Source organism: Pseudopodoces humilis, chromosome 6 (genome assembly GCF_049639895.1).
Source record: "Pseudopodoces humilis isolate 2021_Gansu_Grassland_sample_001 chromosome 6, ASM4963989v1, whole genome shotgun sequence".
In the NCBI taxonomy this organism is placed as follows: Eukaryota; Metazoa; Chordata; class Aves; order Passeriformes; family Paridae; genus Pseudopodoces; species Pseudopodoces humilis.
The window spans coordinates 43,776,765-43,791,323 of NC_142205.1; the positions used below are offsets into that span (position 1 = coordinate 43,776,765).

The 14,559-nt window shown below is 42.3% G+C and overlaps 1 protein-coding gene across 1 annotated transcript in view; it reads left to right on the top strand.

Moving 5' to 3' along the window:
* The first annotated feature begins 3,329 nt into the window (after window positions 1-3,329).
* The window catches only part of TNKS (tankyrase), a 128,977-nt gene continuing 117,747 nt past the window's right edge, over window positions 3,330-14,559 (top strand). Inside the window, exons 1-2 of the mRNA XM_005517545.3 lie at window positions 3,330-3,819; window positions 10,829-11,053. Coding sequence (XP_005517602.2) covers window positions 3,330-3,819; window positions 10,829-11,053 — 715 coding nt within the window. The remainder of the gene's footprint in view (window positions 3,820-10,828; window positions 11,054-14,559) is intronic.

Consider the following 14,559-nt stretch of genomic DNA (forward strand, 5'->3'; position numbering starts at 1 on the left):
CAGTGGGACTGTACATGCGTGGCAGGAAGACTAAGGAGAAATTATACCCATATGGGTATATGTGGGAGTCTGAAGAGGAGGTGCATCCCCAGAGCCACTTCACTTCAGCCCCTATGTAGCCCATGACCAGGCCCCACTTCCCCCTAGGTAGGTCTCATACTGTGAATCTAACTGCTTTGCTTGTTTCTTCCTAGGCACAGGAATTCCTTTCATAGAATCACGTTAAGGTTTGTGTTGGAAGGATTTTAAGATTGTCTTTAAAGATTATCAAATTCAACCACCTTGCCTTGGGCAGGGATATCTTCAATTAGATCAGGTTGCTCAAAGCCCCATCTCACCTGGCCTTGAACAGTTCTGGAGGCAGGGCATCTACAACGCCTCTGGGCAACCTGTTCCAGTGCCTCAGCACCCTCATGGTAAAGAATTTCTTCCAAACATCTAATATAAATCTCTCGTCTTTTAGTTTAAAACTGTTCCCCCTTGTTCTGTCACTACCTGCCTGTGTAAAAGTCCTTCTCCTCTTTTTCTTATAAGCCCGTTTTAAGTACTGGAAGGATACAATAAGGAGTCCCGGCAGGCTTCTCATCTCCAAGCTAAACAACCCAGCTCTCTCAGCCTGTCTTAATAGGAGAGGTGCTTCAGCCCTCTGATTATCTTTGTAGCCCTTGTATGAACCTGCTTCAACAGGTCTAGAGGACCCCAGAGCTGGATATAGTAGTCCAGGTGGGGTGTCACAGGAGAGGATTAGAAGGGCAGAATCTCCCTTGACCTGCTGGCTGTGCTTCATTTTCTGCAGCCCAGTACACAACTGGCTTTCTAGGCTGTGAGTGCACATTGCTGGCTCATGTCCATTTTTTCATCCACCAATACCTGTCTGCCCTTCTTATCAAGGTTGACCCAGAGTATAGCATTCCTTACTCAATCCTACAATTTTAAGGCCACCATGGATCCAAAATGTTAAAAAATATTACTCATATTTTTAAAATTCTTTCAGGAAGTAGAACAAATGATTGCATATCAATACATCTAATAAAAGTGATGCTATCTATAGCCTTGGTTTATGAGAAATACAGAGAAATCAAAGGAATATGATTTTTTTGCCACTGATGCCACAAAAGCAACTAGAGGGTGGGTGACATATAAACTGTGGAAAGCCAGTGGTGAATTGAACAAGTGCATGCTGATGCTCTGACCTCTTAAATGTCTTACAAAGCTTGGTTCTGACAAAGGGGGATGTCGCAACTAGCTTGCAAAGCCCTTTTGAAATTTTGAAATGAAAGGCAGTCGTGAAAGCAGCAGCTGTCCAGATTCAGGTGCCAGGGAGGTCTTGCTGAGCTCTCTCAGTGCCTGGTCAAGTCCCATGCCTTCTAAGTCAGGGCATGAACAAGAACTGAGCTGGGCACATTCAAATGGATCTTCATTTACCTCTCCACTAGCCATGGGGACTGATTTCATGCCTCCCTTCTCATCACCAGCAGAAAGGTACTTAGTAGCACTAGACCAGATCCTAATTTCTTCTGAATTCCTCTTTTCTGATTTTCTATGCTCCCAACACTAGACCTGGTCAGTGGTTCTTCAGCACATCACATGGTGCTATGCAAATGCTTCCTAAAGCCCTTTTGCTACCGAAGAGCTAAAGGCAGATGTATTTGCTAGGATGAGGCTGGCTGGCCTTAGCCACGTTCACTCCTTTTAACAGGAATTCCTCATCACTCTCTCCATTATCTGACCTGTGGCTGCTGCCCCACCAGGTGTACTGAGAATTTTCCAGAAATTGTTGGTATTGATATTATTCTTGTCAATGGAATCTCCCTTTTCTCACAGATTAAAGTTAAGTGATCTCTTAGTAACAGCTATTGGAGCTTTCTGACTTAAACCATAATTGGTGTTTTTATCTTCCCTAGATATCAGAAAGCCAGGAGAACTGTGATCTCAGCTTTCTCCTGCTTTCCAAATCCAAACCAAAATCCTTATTTGAATGTTTCTGCTTATGCCCATGTTGTTCAGATCTGTTCATTCTGCAGAGGGCCTTAAGGACATGTTTTGGTCCTTGATATCCCTAGATTTCTCTTTCTTACCTTTAAGTACTGGCAGCTATCCTTCTGCCTGGCTGCCCCTAGCTTGTTCCATCTCTCCACACTCTGTTTCTGAGCAGACGGAGTGTTCCCCACTTGGCCTCTCTCTGCCATTTGCTCCACGTGGCTTTTTAGTGACTGCCTTGTTCTGGCCAATGGGATCTATGCCAGCGCTGCTTTATTCCCTGGAATGAGTGAAAAAGTGGCCTTTCAGCTTAGCTAATAAACTTTTAAAGAACTGCCAGGCTCCACTTAGGTTTCTCCATCGGCTTTCTCTCCTGGTTTCACTCCATCATTTCCTGGCTTTAGGAAAGGAGCTGTACCGGAATTAAGCAGGGCTCAATGCCAGGCTGGATAAAGCCTTGAACGGCCTGGTCTAAAGGGAGGTGTTCCCTGCCTATGGCAGGGGAAGTCGGTACTGCATGATCTTTAAAGTCCATTCCAAGCCTGTAACTTTCTACGATTCTGTGGTTCTGTGATTCTATGAAGCTGCACTGCCGGCTGGATCGCCTGCAGGGGAAGGGGGGGTGAGCACCAGGGCAAGCGCTGGCTACCCATGGGAGCCGGGTAACCCACCCACCTCTGGCGTAACCAGTAAAGGAGCGTGATTTGTTTGTCACTGATGCCACAAAACCACCTGGATGGTGAAATATAAACTGTGGAAAACCGGCGGTGAGCTGAACAAGTTCATACCGATGCCTCTTAAATATCTCGCAAAGCTTGGATCTGGCAATGGGGTGTTGCAATTAGCTTGCAAAGTCCTTCTGGAGTTTTGACACGAACGGCGGCTGTGAAGAAGCAGCTGCCCGGATTCTGGTATCGCAGCCGGTTCGTGCCGTGGAGGCGGAAGACGGCCGCATGGCCCCTACCGCGGCTCCGCAGGGGAACACCGCCCCTCGCCCTCCTCTCCGAGGTCACTCCTGTGGAGTTGCCTTGCCGTCGCGCCCCGCTCCCGACACCGGCAGCCGCGGAGCGGACGCGGTACCCCGGCAGCGCCGGCCCCGCCCGTGGCTCCACCCGCCCCACCCGGGCTCTGCCCCGCCCGTGGCTCCGCCCTCCCCACCCGCTGCTGCCGGCAGGGGGCAGGCGCGCCCCGCCCGGGGCGGTGCCGGTGCCGGTGCGGCCGCGCCCCGCGGGCCCCGCGCCGGCGCCACGTCCGTGCGCGGCGCTCGGGGTGGGCGGGCGGGCGGAAGCGCGGGCGGGGCGGCGCCGTTGCCGCAGTGACGGAGCCGGGAGGGGCGGAGCGGCGCGAAGATGGCGGCGGGGCCGCCGCGTCGCTCCCAGCACCACCATCACCACCACCACCCGCCGCCCGGCCCGGCCTCCCCGCCGCCCGCCGCCGCCTCGCCGCCGCGCAGCCCCAGCCTGGCACCGGCCGCGCAGCGCCACAGCCTGGCCGGCCCCGAGGGCGAGGCGCCCCCCGACGCGGACCGGCCCCCGGCCGCGGAGTGCGCGGAGGGTTCGGGTGCCGCCGCGCCGGCCCCGCCGCCGGGCTCGGGCAGCAGCTCCAGCGGCTCTTCCTCGTCCTCGTCCTCCTCGTCCGCGTCGTCGTCGGCGGCGTCGAGCCCGGCGGCGGAGAGTCCCGAAGCGGCGGGCCCGGGCGCGGCGAGCGGGGCGTTCCGCGAGCTGCTGGAGGCCTGCAGGAATGGGGACGTGACGCGCGTGAAGCGCCTGGTGGACACGGGCAACGTGAACGCCAAGGACATGGCGGGGCGCAAGTCCACGCCGCTCCACTTCGCCGCCGGTGGGTACCGGGGCCTCCCGTGCCCGGCCAAGGCAGTGACAGCGAGCGGGACAGGGAGCGTTCCCCTGGAATGGCTTCGGGCAGGGGGCCTCCAGCGCCTCGGTGATTCGGGAGCGGGCAAGCCTGAGCTGGGGGAAAGAGTGTCAGCACACTCTCTTTCCCGGCGGCGTTTCGCTACACGCTGCTGGGAGATGGCTGTTAAATCCCCTTCCTCTGGGTGAGACGAGTGGGAGAGGAGATCCTGGAAGCGTAAAGAGACTGTAAGATCTAAAAGTGGACAGTGATCTCTGCGTTTGAGATCTGTGGGCCGCTGCGAACTTGTGCAGTGGATTTAGGAAGCATGAAACTGAAATTCAGGACAGAGTTGACTTGAAGTAAGGGTTTCACGTGAGTTGTTACAGCTCAGGGACTCCTGTGATGCACCTGCACTTCATGGGAATCAGTTTTGATGCCTTGTACTTTGTAGCTTCTTTCATTTCGATATGGTTGCTGCTTGATATCTGGCTCTCTTGTGGTCTGAGTAGGTTGGGGAAAGGGGTCAGGTGGAACAGCTGAACTGTAGAAGTTACAGATGTGTCCAGGAAAGAATACACCTCTTTGCGCAGAGAGGTGTCATTGTGATCAGAACTAATGGTGTAAAAGCAATTTACCAATAAGGTCCAACAATGTAGACTAACTGGAAATAAATATTATCTTTTGGCAAATAGAGCTGTAAGAGATTACTGCAGTTAATGAAAAAAAGTATTTCTTACAGGGTGTGTTCTGGGGGCACAAGGCACACAAAATTAGTGATAAAAATAAGATGAGGAAGGTCTTTTAAATCATTACTTATAACTCAGGACATGTACAGTTGCTAGGTTTGTGGTCAGTCTGAGAACTCTCGGAGGTGTGCCACAGTGTTACAGAACTGGACCTTACGTAGTGAAGCACACAGATCTTGTTTAAGCTTTGTGGTGCACTGGTACATGTAAATTAAGATAATTAACAAGTCTGTATTGAGTGGTTAGGGTTTAAATACAGTCTCTGAATCACTGTTGAAATTAGTAGCAAAGTGAACATTTTATGGTGCAGTTTTGCCTGGTACTCTGAATAGTGCTGTACAGTTTATCAGTTAGATAAACTGATTATTATGGGTTTGTTTTCATTTTCAAAGTACAAGAGGCATTTGACAATGCCCCTAAGGGAACTTTTGTTTCTGAGCTGTTTCCTTTTCTCTCTCCTCTGATCCCTGAGCTCCACTACTGAAACAGGGCTTATGCAAGGAGAGTTTAAAACTTCTGGGAGAAGTTTGGAGATGGGCTTAATTTTGATGAACCCTGGAACATAACGCTGGTACTAACTGCATGTATACTTATGAGGTTCTCTGCTAATTTTGGATTCAGACTTAAAGTTAGATCTTGCTGCTTCCCCTAAAACTCTGAGATCTCGGGTTCTAACTTAAGTACCTCTGCAAACTGTAGTGCTGAAGCTGCAGTGGGTAATATCTGTTCGGATTAAAGAAGAAATGGACAAAGCTTGCTTGAGGGGGTAAGGTTTTAAAAGTGGATAATGTCATTAAGATGTTACTATGATAGCAATGGAAGGTGATTCGTTTTAGCATGAGGAAAACAGCAGATGAAGTTCTGGTACCTAACAAATTCTCTTTTTTCCTAGATTCAAAGACTTTCCTTAGATACCATATCTATTTTATCTCAAATTGCTGCATGGATTAGACAGTGCCAGTGGATTAGACATGTAAGAGTATTAGGCAGATTTCTTATTACAAAGATCTTGAGGTCCTGCACTTTGGAAAGGCCTGTAAGTAAGCATGTTGTTTGAATGCAGCTGATCTGAAGCATTGTATACCTGCCAGTAATGCAGTGTGTTGATTTGAGGGCCAAAGGTAAAATAAAAGTTGTTTGCTTATGAGCATAGCAGTCTGGTGTGTGTAGGAGACTGTGTTTTGGATAATAGCCCATTCTATTATTATTTAATTTTATTACTTTATATTACTATTATTATTATTATTATTAATAATAATAATAATTTTATATATTATTAATTAGCCATACCTGAGTGTGAATTGTATGGCCTTCAGTAGGGGAATGGGTGGTTGAGAGTGCAGGATGTTGTGTTTTAAACTGTTTTTTTCAAACTTCTTGAAACTAAACTCTTAGGTGAATAGTTTCAGTTCTGATGTTGTGATTTGTGAAAGAGGAATTCTTCTAATTTCTTCTTAATTTCCTGTTTTTGGGACTGGATTGTTTTGGTTTTTTTTTTTTCCTTCCCCCTCCCACAGGGTACTTGACATCTCCCCAGCTCAGTCTGTTTTTTCAGATGTCTATCTTGGCAGCAATAGCAGGCAGTTAAGTTCTTTTGCTGTAATAGGGAAGGATAACTTCCCCAGTTATAGTTCCTTGTAAAAAGTACTAAGTTTGGATTCCTTAAGCTTTGTAAAATTTCTAATTTGAAAATCATCTTTACGTCCTTTCTTGTGGTAGGACAAGAAAAAGAGGGACTTCTGAGACCACTCAAAATCCTTGGCATATGTGTAAGCTGGAGCTAAGACATGAGCTGAAATCTGTTACCAACTGTTTTAAAAGCTGGGGATAGGTTGGAATCTGTTTCTGAAGTTGGTGTCACCTGTCCATTACTCACTTCCAGATAAATTGTACGTGGCTGCATCAAACTGGAGCAACAGTTTTATTCATGTTTTGTCTGATTGGGTACCTGAACTGCCAATTGAACTTAATAAAGGGAAATTGGTTCTTTAGTTCTGTGTTGAAGTGTCAAGTAGTGTGCTGAATAAGTCTGACCTGCTTTGGTTACCTATTAATAAGGGAGAAATTAATACTGAAGCTGATATCATGGCTATAGAGGCCTCTCTTGCAAGAAGGAAGAGGTTGAGCAAAGCATAATTTCCATAATTTTTCTTTCCATTCTCCTTGCTTGGAAAGGGGAAAACTCAGTACTTTCTCAATTGCTGTGTAGATTGCAGGATATTTGGGTCTCTGGTACCAGTGCAGGCTTTGGATATTGTCCAGCAGCACCCAAAAAGCAGGTTCTAAAGACTTTAAAGTGATTAAAGTTGACTTTAAAACATTTACAAAAAAAAAGAAATGAAGTGGTAGTATTAATGTATGCATAGTTTTCATATTCACATTTCACATTCAGTTTATTCAACACATTTATTTCAACAAAAACTGGCCTGCTAAAAAGTTTAAAAAGCAACTGTGCTAAGTGTGGACAAAGGTATGTTTAGGTTAACTTTTTATCCATACTGGTGGCCAAAAGTGGATACCTAGGGAAAAGTTATACACTTACCCACTTCATATGATACTTTTGAGTCCTCTTGTAGTTTGTAGCTCAGCAATTGTTTGAACATAACTCAGTTTTTAAATGTTATGAGAGGGTCATCCTGTGCTAAGGAGTTCATTAAATAATTGGACTGTTAACTTGTGTTAGAAGTAACTTGTTTTCTCTTGTACTTTGCACCCTCTTCACTGGAATATTCTGTGTTCTGCTGAACGATTCTCTTCTTCAAACTGGGTTGAATGAGACAGCTGTTTCACTCGTCTTTTTACTGCATTCCTTTGATCTAAAGATGTGTTACCTCTTTTCCTTGAGAAAGATCTTAACTGTCATTGTTTATAAAATAAGAACATCTTTACTGTATTATGTACCCCTCAGTAGCTGAAAATACTTTCTGTTCTTGTAAACTGGCCCGACAATTCTGCGTTTGATGGTGTTGTTGACAGATAGCTGATAAAATACTTTTTTTTGCCAGCATAACCAAATTATTTGGTTATTCTGTGTCTATGTGAGAGATAGATTTTTTTTTTTTCCCTGTTGGGAATGCTATTGACTTTTTTTAATAGTTGGATGATTTTAGTCTTTGTGATGAGATACCACGTTTTAGGTGTAATTTGCATGGGATATGGTGTGACTTTACTCTCAGCCTAAGCTATATCCTGTGCATCATCATGTAGTTTGCAAGTTGAAGTGCCTGTAGTGGTTCATTGTGTTTGAAGCAGGTTGACAGTGATGCGTTCATGGCTCTGTGTGAGTTATCCTCAATGCAGAGCACTCACATACCAAGGCTGATTTTCTGTGACTTTTCTACCATTAATATACTTGGATAGGGAGGACTCCTGTGAGTGTTTGTCTGAAATCCCAGCTTTTTCTGGAAGCCAGCTTGGTAACAGGCTTGCTTTTTCCCTTCTGAAACAGCAGTTAGCCCTACAAAAGGAGATATATACATATATATATATATATATATATATATATATATATATATGTACATATACATACACATATACACATATACATATATACACACACACACACACACACACACACACATATATATATATATATATATATATATATATATATATATTTCCTGCTAACACCTTGGTTCATATATTTTTGGGCTTGGTCCTTGCTGGTAAATCATTAATAATAGCACCTCTTTCACAAGTGACTAGGTGGATGGACCTGGTAGAAATAAGCTGAGTCCTACTCAATTTCTTCATATAGCCACAGTCATAAGTTTGTCCAGTTCCACACCCATTTAATAGGAAGTTAAACTTTTTTTTTGATCATGAAGTTAGCCCTTCAGGTTCTCGTACAACATGTTCTTTTAGCTATACAGGTGCTCTCTTTCTTGTTTTTACCCAGGAATATATTTATAAATAATAATATTTGCTGAACTTCATGGTTTAATGCCCACTTCTGCAGCAAGAAGAGGTTGAAGCTTCCAGGAATGGTTTTTGTAAGTTACGGAACTGGGATCACCGAGTGGAGTGTTCTTGGTCTCATTGAAGGTCAGGCTTGGACAAACCTGATTTAAGTTGACTTGTTAAAACATCAGTGATTCAACTTGTTTTCTTTCTGCTTATGTGTGTAGTAATGGCAAAAAGCTGTGGGGGGGAAGCAGTTTTATTCTAAAATGCCTTTGGTTTCACTAATAATAACTGTTGGAAGTCTTACCACTTTGTGAAGGCTAGCATAAATACCTATGCTCTAGAAAATTTTTGGAGTATACAGCTTTAATGCTGAAGCAAGGGGATCTCACTTGGGTTGGGAAGCAGTCAGTGGTCAGAGTTTAAGAGAGCTGATAAGTTGGTTTGTCAGCTAGCAAGCTGTTAATCATAAAAATACAAGCCACTTTGACACATGAGTAAGATAAGCAACTGCAGAGCTGATCTAAGTAGCTACTGAATGTTCCTTGAGGGAGAGCCAGGAAATGGCACGAAGTCGTTGGCAACTTAATGACACACTTCCACTGTGTGGAGACACCTGAATTGATCACTCCACCTGTGCTGCAATGTAGAGCAAATTACATCACATTGCTCTGGAAAGCTTTGCTGGAGACATCCTTCTTGAACTAGTCTGGCTCAACTTGTGGCAGGTGTCCCCTATGTCCTTGTCATAGAAGAGATGTCTGACCTCATGCAGGTGTTTGTAAAGGCAAGTCGCTGTTTAATTCTGCCTCGTACAACTTAAAATGTGGTTAATAATTTTTAGCTGGATTAATATGGGTACAATGAAGAATGCAAACTGTGTAGTCAATTAGGAAACATCCTGGCAGTCTTACAGCCTCAGAGCGTGCAAATGCACACTCTTTCATGTTAAAAAAAGTTCAATCGATAAATTACTGGCCTTAACTTTGAAATTTTTTTTAATGTTTCTGGTAGCATTTGTGGTACATAAACTGTTTGTGTCACAAGTGTATTACTTAGTAGAAAGTTTCAGCTTGTTTTCTCTTTGTGACTAGTAACTTGTTCTCTTGAATTATCTTCTAATACTTTGTGGAACATGTCTCCTTCCCATTTAATTTTTTTTTGAAAGAATTTACAAGAGGATATAAATGCAGAATCTTAGACCTTCAGTAATAATGAGCCAGGTGAACTTTTCCCATCTTGAAGGCTTTTCAGTTTATTTAGTTAAATCACTCAATTTAATTATTTTCTGTCTAGTGAAGTGGGAGAAGTGCTTGGGAAAGTCTTAGGGAAAAAGTCTGATCCCAGTGTGTGCTGTTGTAAAGCAGTGATACACAATGACTTAGCCTGGACTTCTTTCTTCCTTTACTTATAGCATAAAACCATTCTGATAGGGTCATGTGTCTAAGAGTGCTCCTCCACCTCAAGGGCTTGTATTCCCATATAAACTGTGTTTAGTGCTCTGATAAGTGGGATTACATTTAGTAAGAGCATCTTTCCAGCTTTGCTTAAGGTCCCAGTGATACCTACAGGTGTGTTTAACCTGTGATGATACAATTCTGTAATTTAACTCCTTTTGGAGTCTTGTTCTTAAGAAGGTGAAAGGAGGAGGAAAAACACCTAATGAGAGTCATAAGTCTTCCATGTCATAAGTCAAACTGTGCACATAGCAGCTTTGCAGAGATTGGAATTGGCATTTGGAGTTCTTGCTATGTTGTGATAAAGTGTCATTAATTGGGCAGTGGGTGAAACAGTTCAGCCGTACTTAAACTGATCAAACTTGATGTATTGTACTCACCAGGGAAAGCATTCTTCCAGTTCTACAGGGAAGTTGGTTATTTTTTTACCAAACTTTCTGAAAATTTGTCAAAGAATTATGTGTCTTTTGTGAATATTAGTAATTAGGCTGTCTGTAAACTATTACCATGTGAAAGCTTTTGACCAACTGAAGGAAGGTTTAAAGTGGAAACCCTAATGTGGGTGTATGTAACAGGGGGTACCACTGATGTTCCTGTTACTTTCCTTGCATCCCTCTCTCACCATTCAGTGTGCTCAGCCTTTGTAGAACGTCTTAATGAGTGGCAGCCAGGCAGGCTGTGATACAACACAGTTCAGCTCTGTTGAGACTGTAAAGGAATTGTCCAGCTGTTTTTTGAGCAGGTGAACAGAGTCTGACTTTATGGTGGAATGGACCAACAAGTAGATGAGGGACATGAATACTGTACACTGAACCAAGAGTGAACAGTTTTAGGTGCTATATCATGTTGTTTTGCCAGACAAATGAACAGAAATATATTCTCTTGCAGGTTTTGGAAGGAAGGATGTTGTAGAGCACTTGCTGCAGACAGGAGCCAATGTTCATGCTCGTGACGACGGAGGACTGATACCCCTGCACAATGCCTGCTCCTTTGGTCATGCAGAAGTGGTCAGTCTGCTGCTGTGTCAGGGGGCAGACCCAAACGCTAGGGACAACTGGAACTACACTCCTTTGCATGAGGCTGCTATCAAGGGGAAAATAGATGTGTGTATTGGTAAGTGTCTGTCACTTAATAGGTTGCAATTTTACCTGATTATGTTTTGTGAAGCTGTAATAGTTTATGTGCTGAACTTGGGATGAAAGATATTGCTTGTTTTAAAAGTGAACTACTTTTAATTTAGCAGGTAGGTACAGTGATAATAATTTAACTTTTTCTTGGTCTGTAATACAAGGTTTGCAGGACTTGCATCAGAAAAACTGTCCTGGAGAGACTGGATGAACTCTCCTTGTTTGTTAAATTACAGTATTTAAAATCTGAATATGTAGGTTTGTTTTTCTTGGTTGCTGTCAAGAAAACTAGTTTTACTAGATAAAGTATTTGGTTTTTTTTTTGGCTGCTCTATATGTTATAGTAGTGGTTAGGAAGATGGTAAACCTTTCATTCCATGCAGTATGGAGAAACAACTAGGTCCTTGGGAGCTTTCCAGTACAATTTACAGGACACTGTTGTTAAGTGGTAATCTATCTTCAGTATGTGTTTTGTAGACTGGAGCTAAAACAGTTTCAAATAAAATGGAACACTTCAACTGTTTAAAATTTGTTGAGAACATGCAAAGAGCTTTTTGGTTGGGATGTCTTTAATTTTTGTGGTTTTTTTCTGTAGTTAGTATTAATTTGTTTCTGAATAGGAACTTCTATTTTAATTTTTTTTTTTTTACACTCAGAGCAGTTTCTTGAACTTACACTCCTTTACATCTAGTAACTTGAATATAATTATCTGCTCAGCATTTATTTTTAATCAAACCTGTAAAGGAAAGCCTGAGTTTTAGGCAATTAAGTTAAAATGATGAACTATATGTTCTGTGTGTTATCCAGATGACAAGACACAATTACAAGACTTTCAGATATCTTTTTTTCTGAAAGTTTTATTACATAGAGTTCCTTCAGAGAAAGCTACAAAACTTACAGAACGAAATCTTGCATTAGCTTTATTGCAATATTTAAGTCATTGCTTAAAATAAACACCAGAAATTGAGTAAAGAAAATTGGAGGAAACACCAGAATATAATTTTTAAGTCTGTTTCTTCTTTTCACAAGCAATGTGATGGATCCATTTCATCTCTGTATGCAAGGTAGAACATGGAGAATATTCTCTAGAAATTGAATATAGTTGATTATGCAGCAGTGTGTGGGAAGAGATCTATTGATATAGTAGGTTCCAGTAACAGTCTACTATGACAATGTTTAATGGAAAAGTAAGTTTAATTCCAGTCAGTAACTGGAGCCTAGTATGGGACTTAAAGGAAGTAATTACTTTGGTCTGTTTTGTGCTGGAGTCAGCCTGATTTTGGGAACTGCTGGCTGAAAATCCAAATTAAATGGAAGAAAGTTTGAAAGTAAGAGGCTGAATAGAAAATTGATCCTTTGTTTCAGAAAAGATTTGTCTTTTTCAGTGTTTGAAACCTTGTATTGGAGCAGGAAAGGGTGCAGCAGCACACTTTTGTGTTTATAGATAAGACGAAAGATGGTTGTGACAGAGGTTTTAGGATTTGGCAGGGCAAGATAGCATGGGTAGTGTTGCTTTGGGTGGTTTCTCTAAAGACTTTGATACTCTGGAGGAGTTGGGGCAGGTCAGCTGAAGAGGCAGATTATTTGATACATCCATTTTAATGTACAATGCTGGTAGTCATTTAAGATGATTTAGATCTAATTTCTAAAATTAAAGAGCTGATGGTACCTTTAAAGTTCACTCTTAATTCAGCAAGAAGTTATGGACTTGGTGGAAGGAAATACAGGATTCATTTTATGGCTTGTATTACACAGAACTTCATTCTGTATTCTGTGCACAGATTAGATCTGTGACTGTAAATGTTGATGCTAGACCTAGGGTATGATCCATGTATATGTAAATGTTCAGCATGTAGTACCTACTGATCAAATCCCGAGGCTCTTCTGCTCTCTGGAGCAGTTTTAAGGTTCCTTGGAAGCAGTGAGCAGGCTTGGAACACTATGCACAGTTCTTTTCCAATCTGCCTGCAAGTAGCTCTGGAGGAATTTTGGGGCATGTTTTTTAAAATTTATTTCAAACAAGCAAGCATGATGCTGTTGTGCTTGGTTTAGTTACAGTTATCCATGTATGTTGTACTTCAGTCAGATTTAATTTTTCAGGGTGAGAGTTCCTACCAAAGGCACTGTCACCAGTCACCAGATTATTATGTACTGTGGTATGCTGCTACTTTGGGATTTACTTGATTCTATAAAACTGACAGGACATGAGTCTAAACAGAGAAGTCTGTTCTTTCATGTTTGCAGTGATTTTGCAATTTATATCTATTGGGCAAGCATGTTTTGCTGTCTTGAGCAAAATTTCTGCTTCTTTCTAGCAGTTTTATATAAAACTTATATTTTAAGGTCTTCAGCTTTAATTTCAAAGTCTTTTGAAGGAACATGTTATATAAAGGGAACATGTTTTTAGGGCATGAATTCTCACTAGGAATATTTTAATAGCTTTTTGGAATACATTGTATAGTACTGCTGTTTACACCTGAAGTGTATGCTGTTGCAAGTGGAAGAAACTGGTCTGTTAAAAAATATTAAAATTCAAAGAACACATCCTTTCAGTGCTTCTTTTAAAACAAGCAGGGCATGCTTTTTAAGAAGCATTGTTTGAAGAATGGGGAATCCTGACATAACCTAGAATTTTTTGCTGAATTTGGATATCTGAAAAGTGATAGACTATGTAGAAATTGGTCATCTAACCTCATTTTTAGCTACCTACTCTTGGCATCTTCTTCCAAATGATTTAATGAATGAGAATTTACCTTTTCTCCTTTGCTTCTTCTGTGCCACCCCAGCCTGCATATTTTCTGTATCACATCTAGCATAGAACACTTTTTTTGGTCACTTTACATGTCAAAAATGGAAAAAGTGATAATTGAACTGTGTGGAGATGCAGTACATTCATGAAGAATGATTTTCAGAGAAAAATTCAAGACATTGAAGCATGGTAGGAAGACCAGCAAAAGACAGGTAGTGACTTTAGCACTTTGTCTAGCACAAGTGTTGGAATGGAGTGTCTGTATTTGTGCTAAAGGTACTGTGGGTGCTCATCTTTTGTGCTGAGTTTAGAGTAATAGGTACAAACCCTGCCACGGGGGGAAGCTTGAGTAGAAATAAGAAGGATACATGAACTGATGAAAACCCACCAGATTGTGCACCCAGGAAACTGTAATACAGCAAATAGCTGACGTGAGTTCTTTTTCTTCTGTTCTACTGATTGCATATGGCAGTCATAGGACAGTGTAGGGAGAGGTGCTGAGTTTGGGAGGAGTGTTGGCTCTCCTAGGTGGCAGTTGCTTTTGTATTGTGGGTCTGGAAGGGAAGTTCTTGGTAAGCAGTACTCAGTTGGTTTGCTGACCATCTCTTGAAATGTATTCAGTCACTGCAGATACTGCCAAGTAATAACACTTGAAAACATTGTTTACTTTATGTAATCAGTTTTTGGACTAAATTTATTGAAGCATTGGAACCAATTGTTAGTGTTCTCCAGTATTTATGACT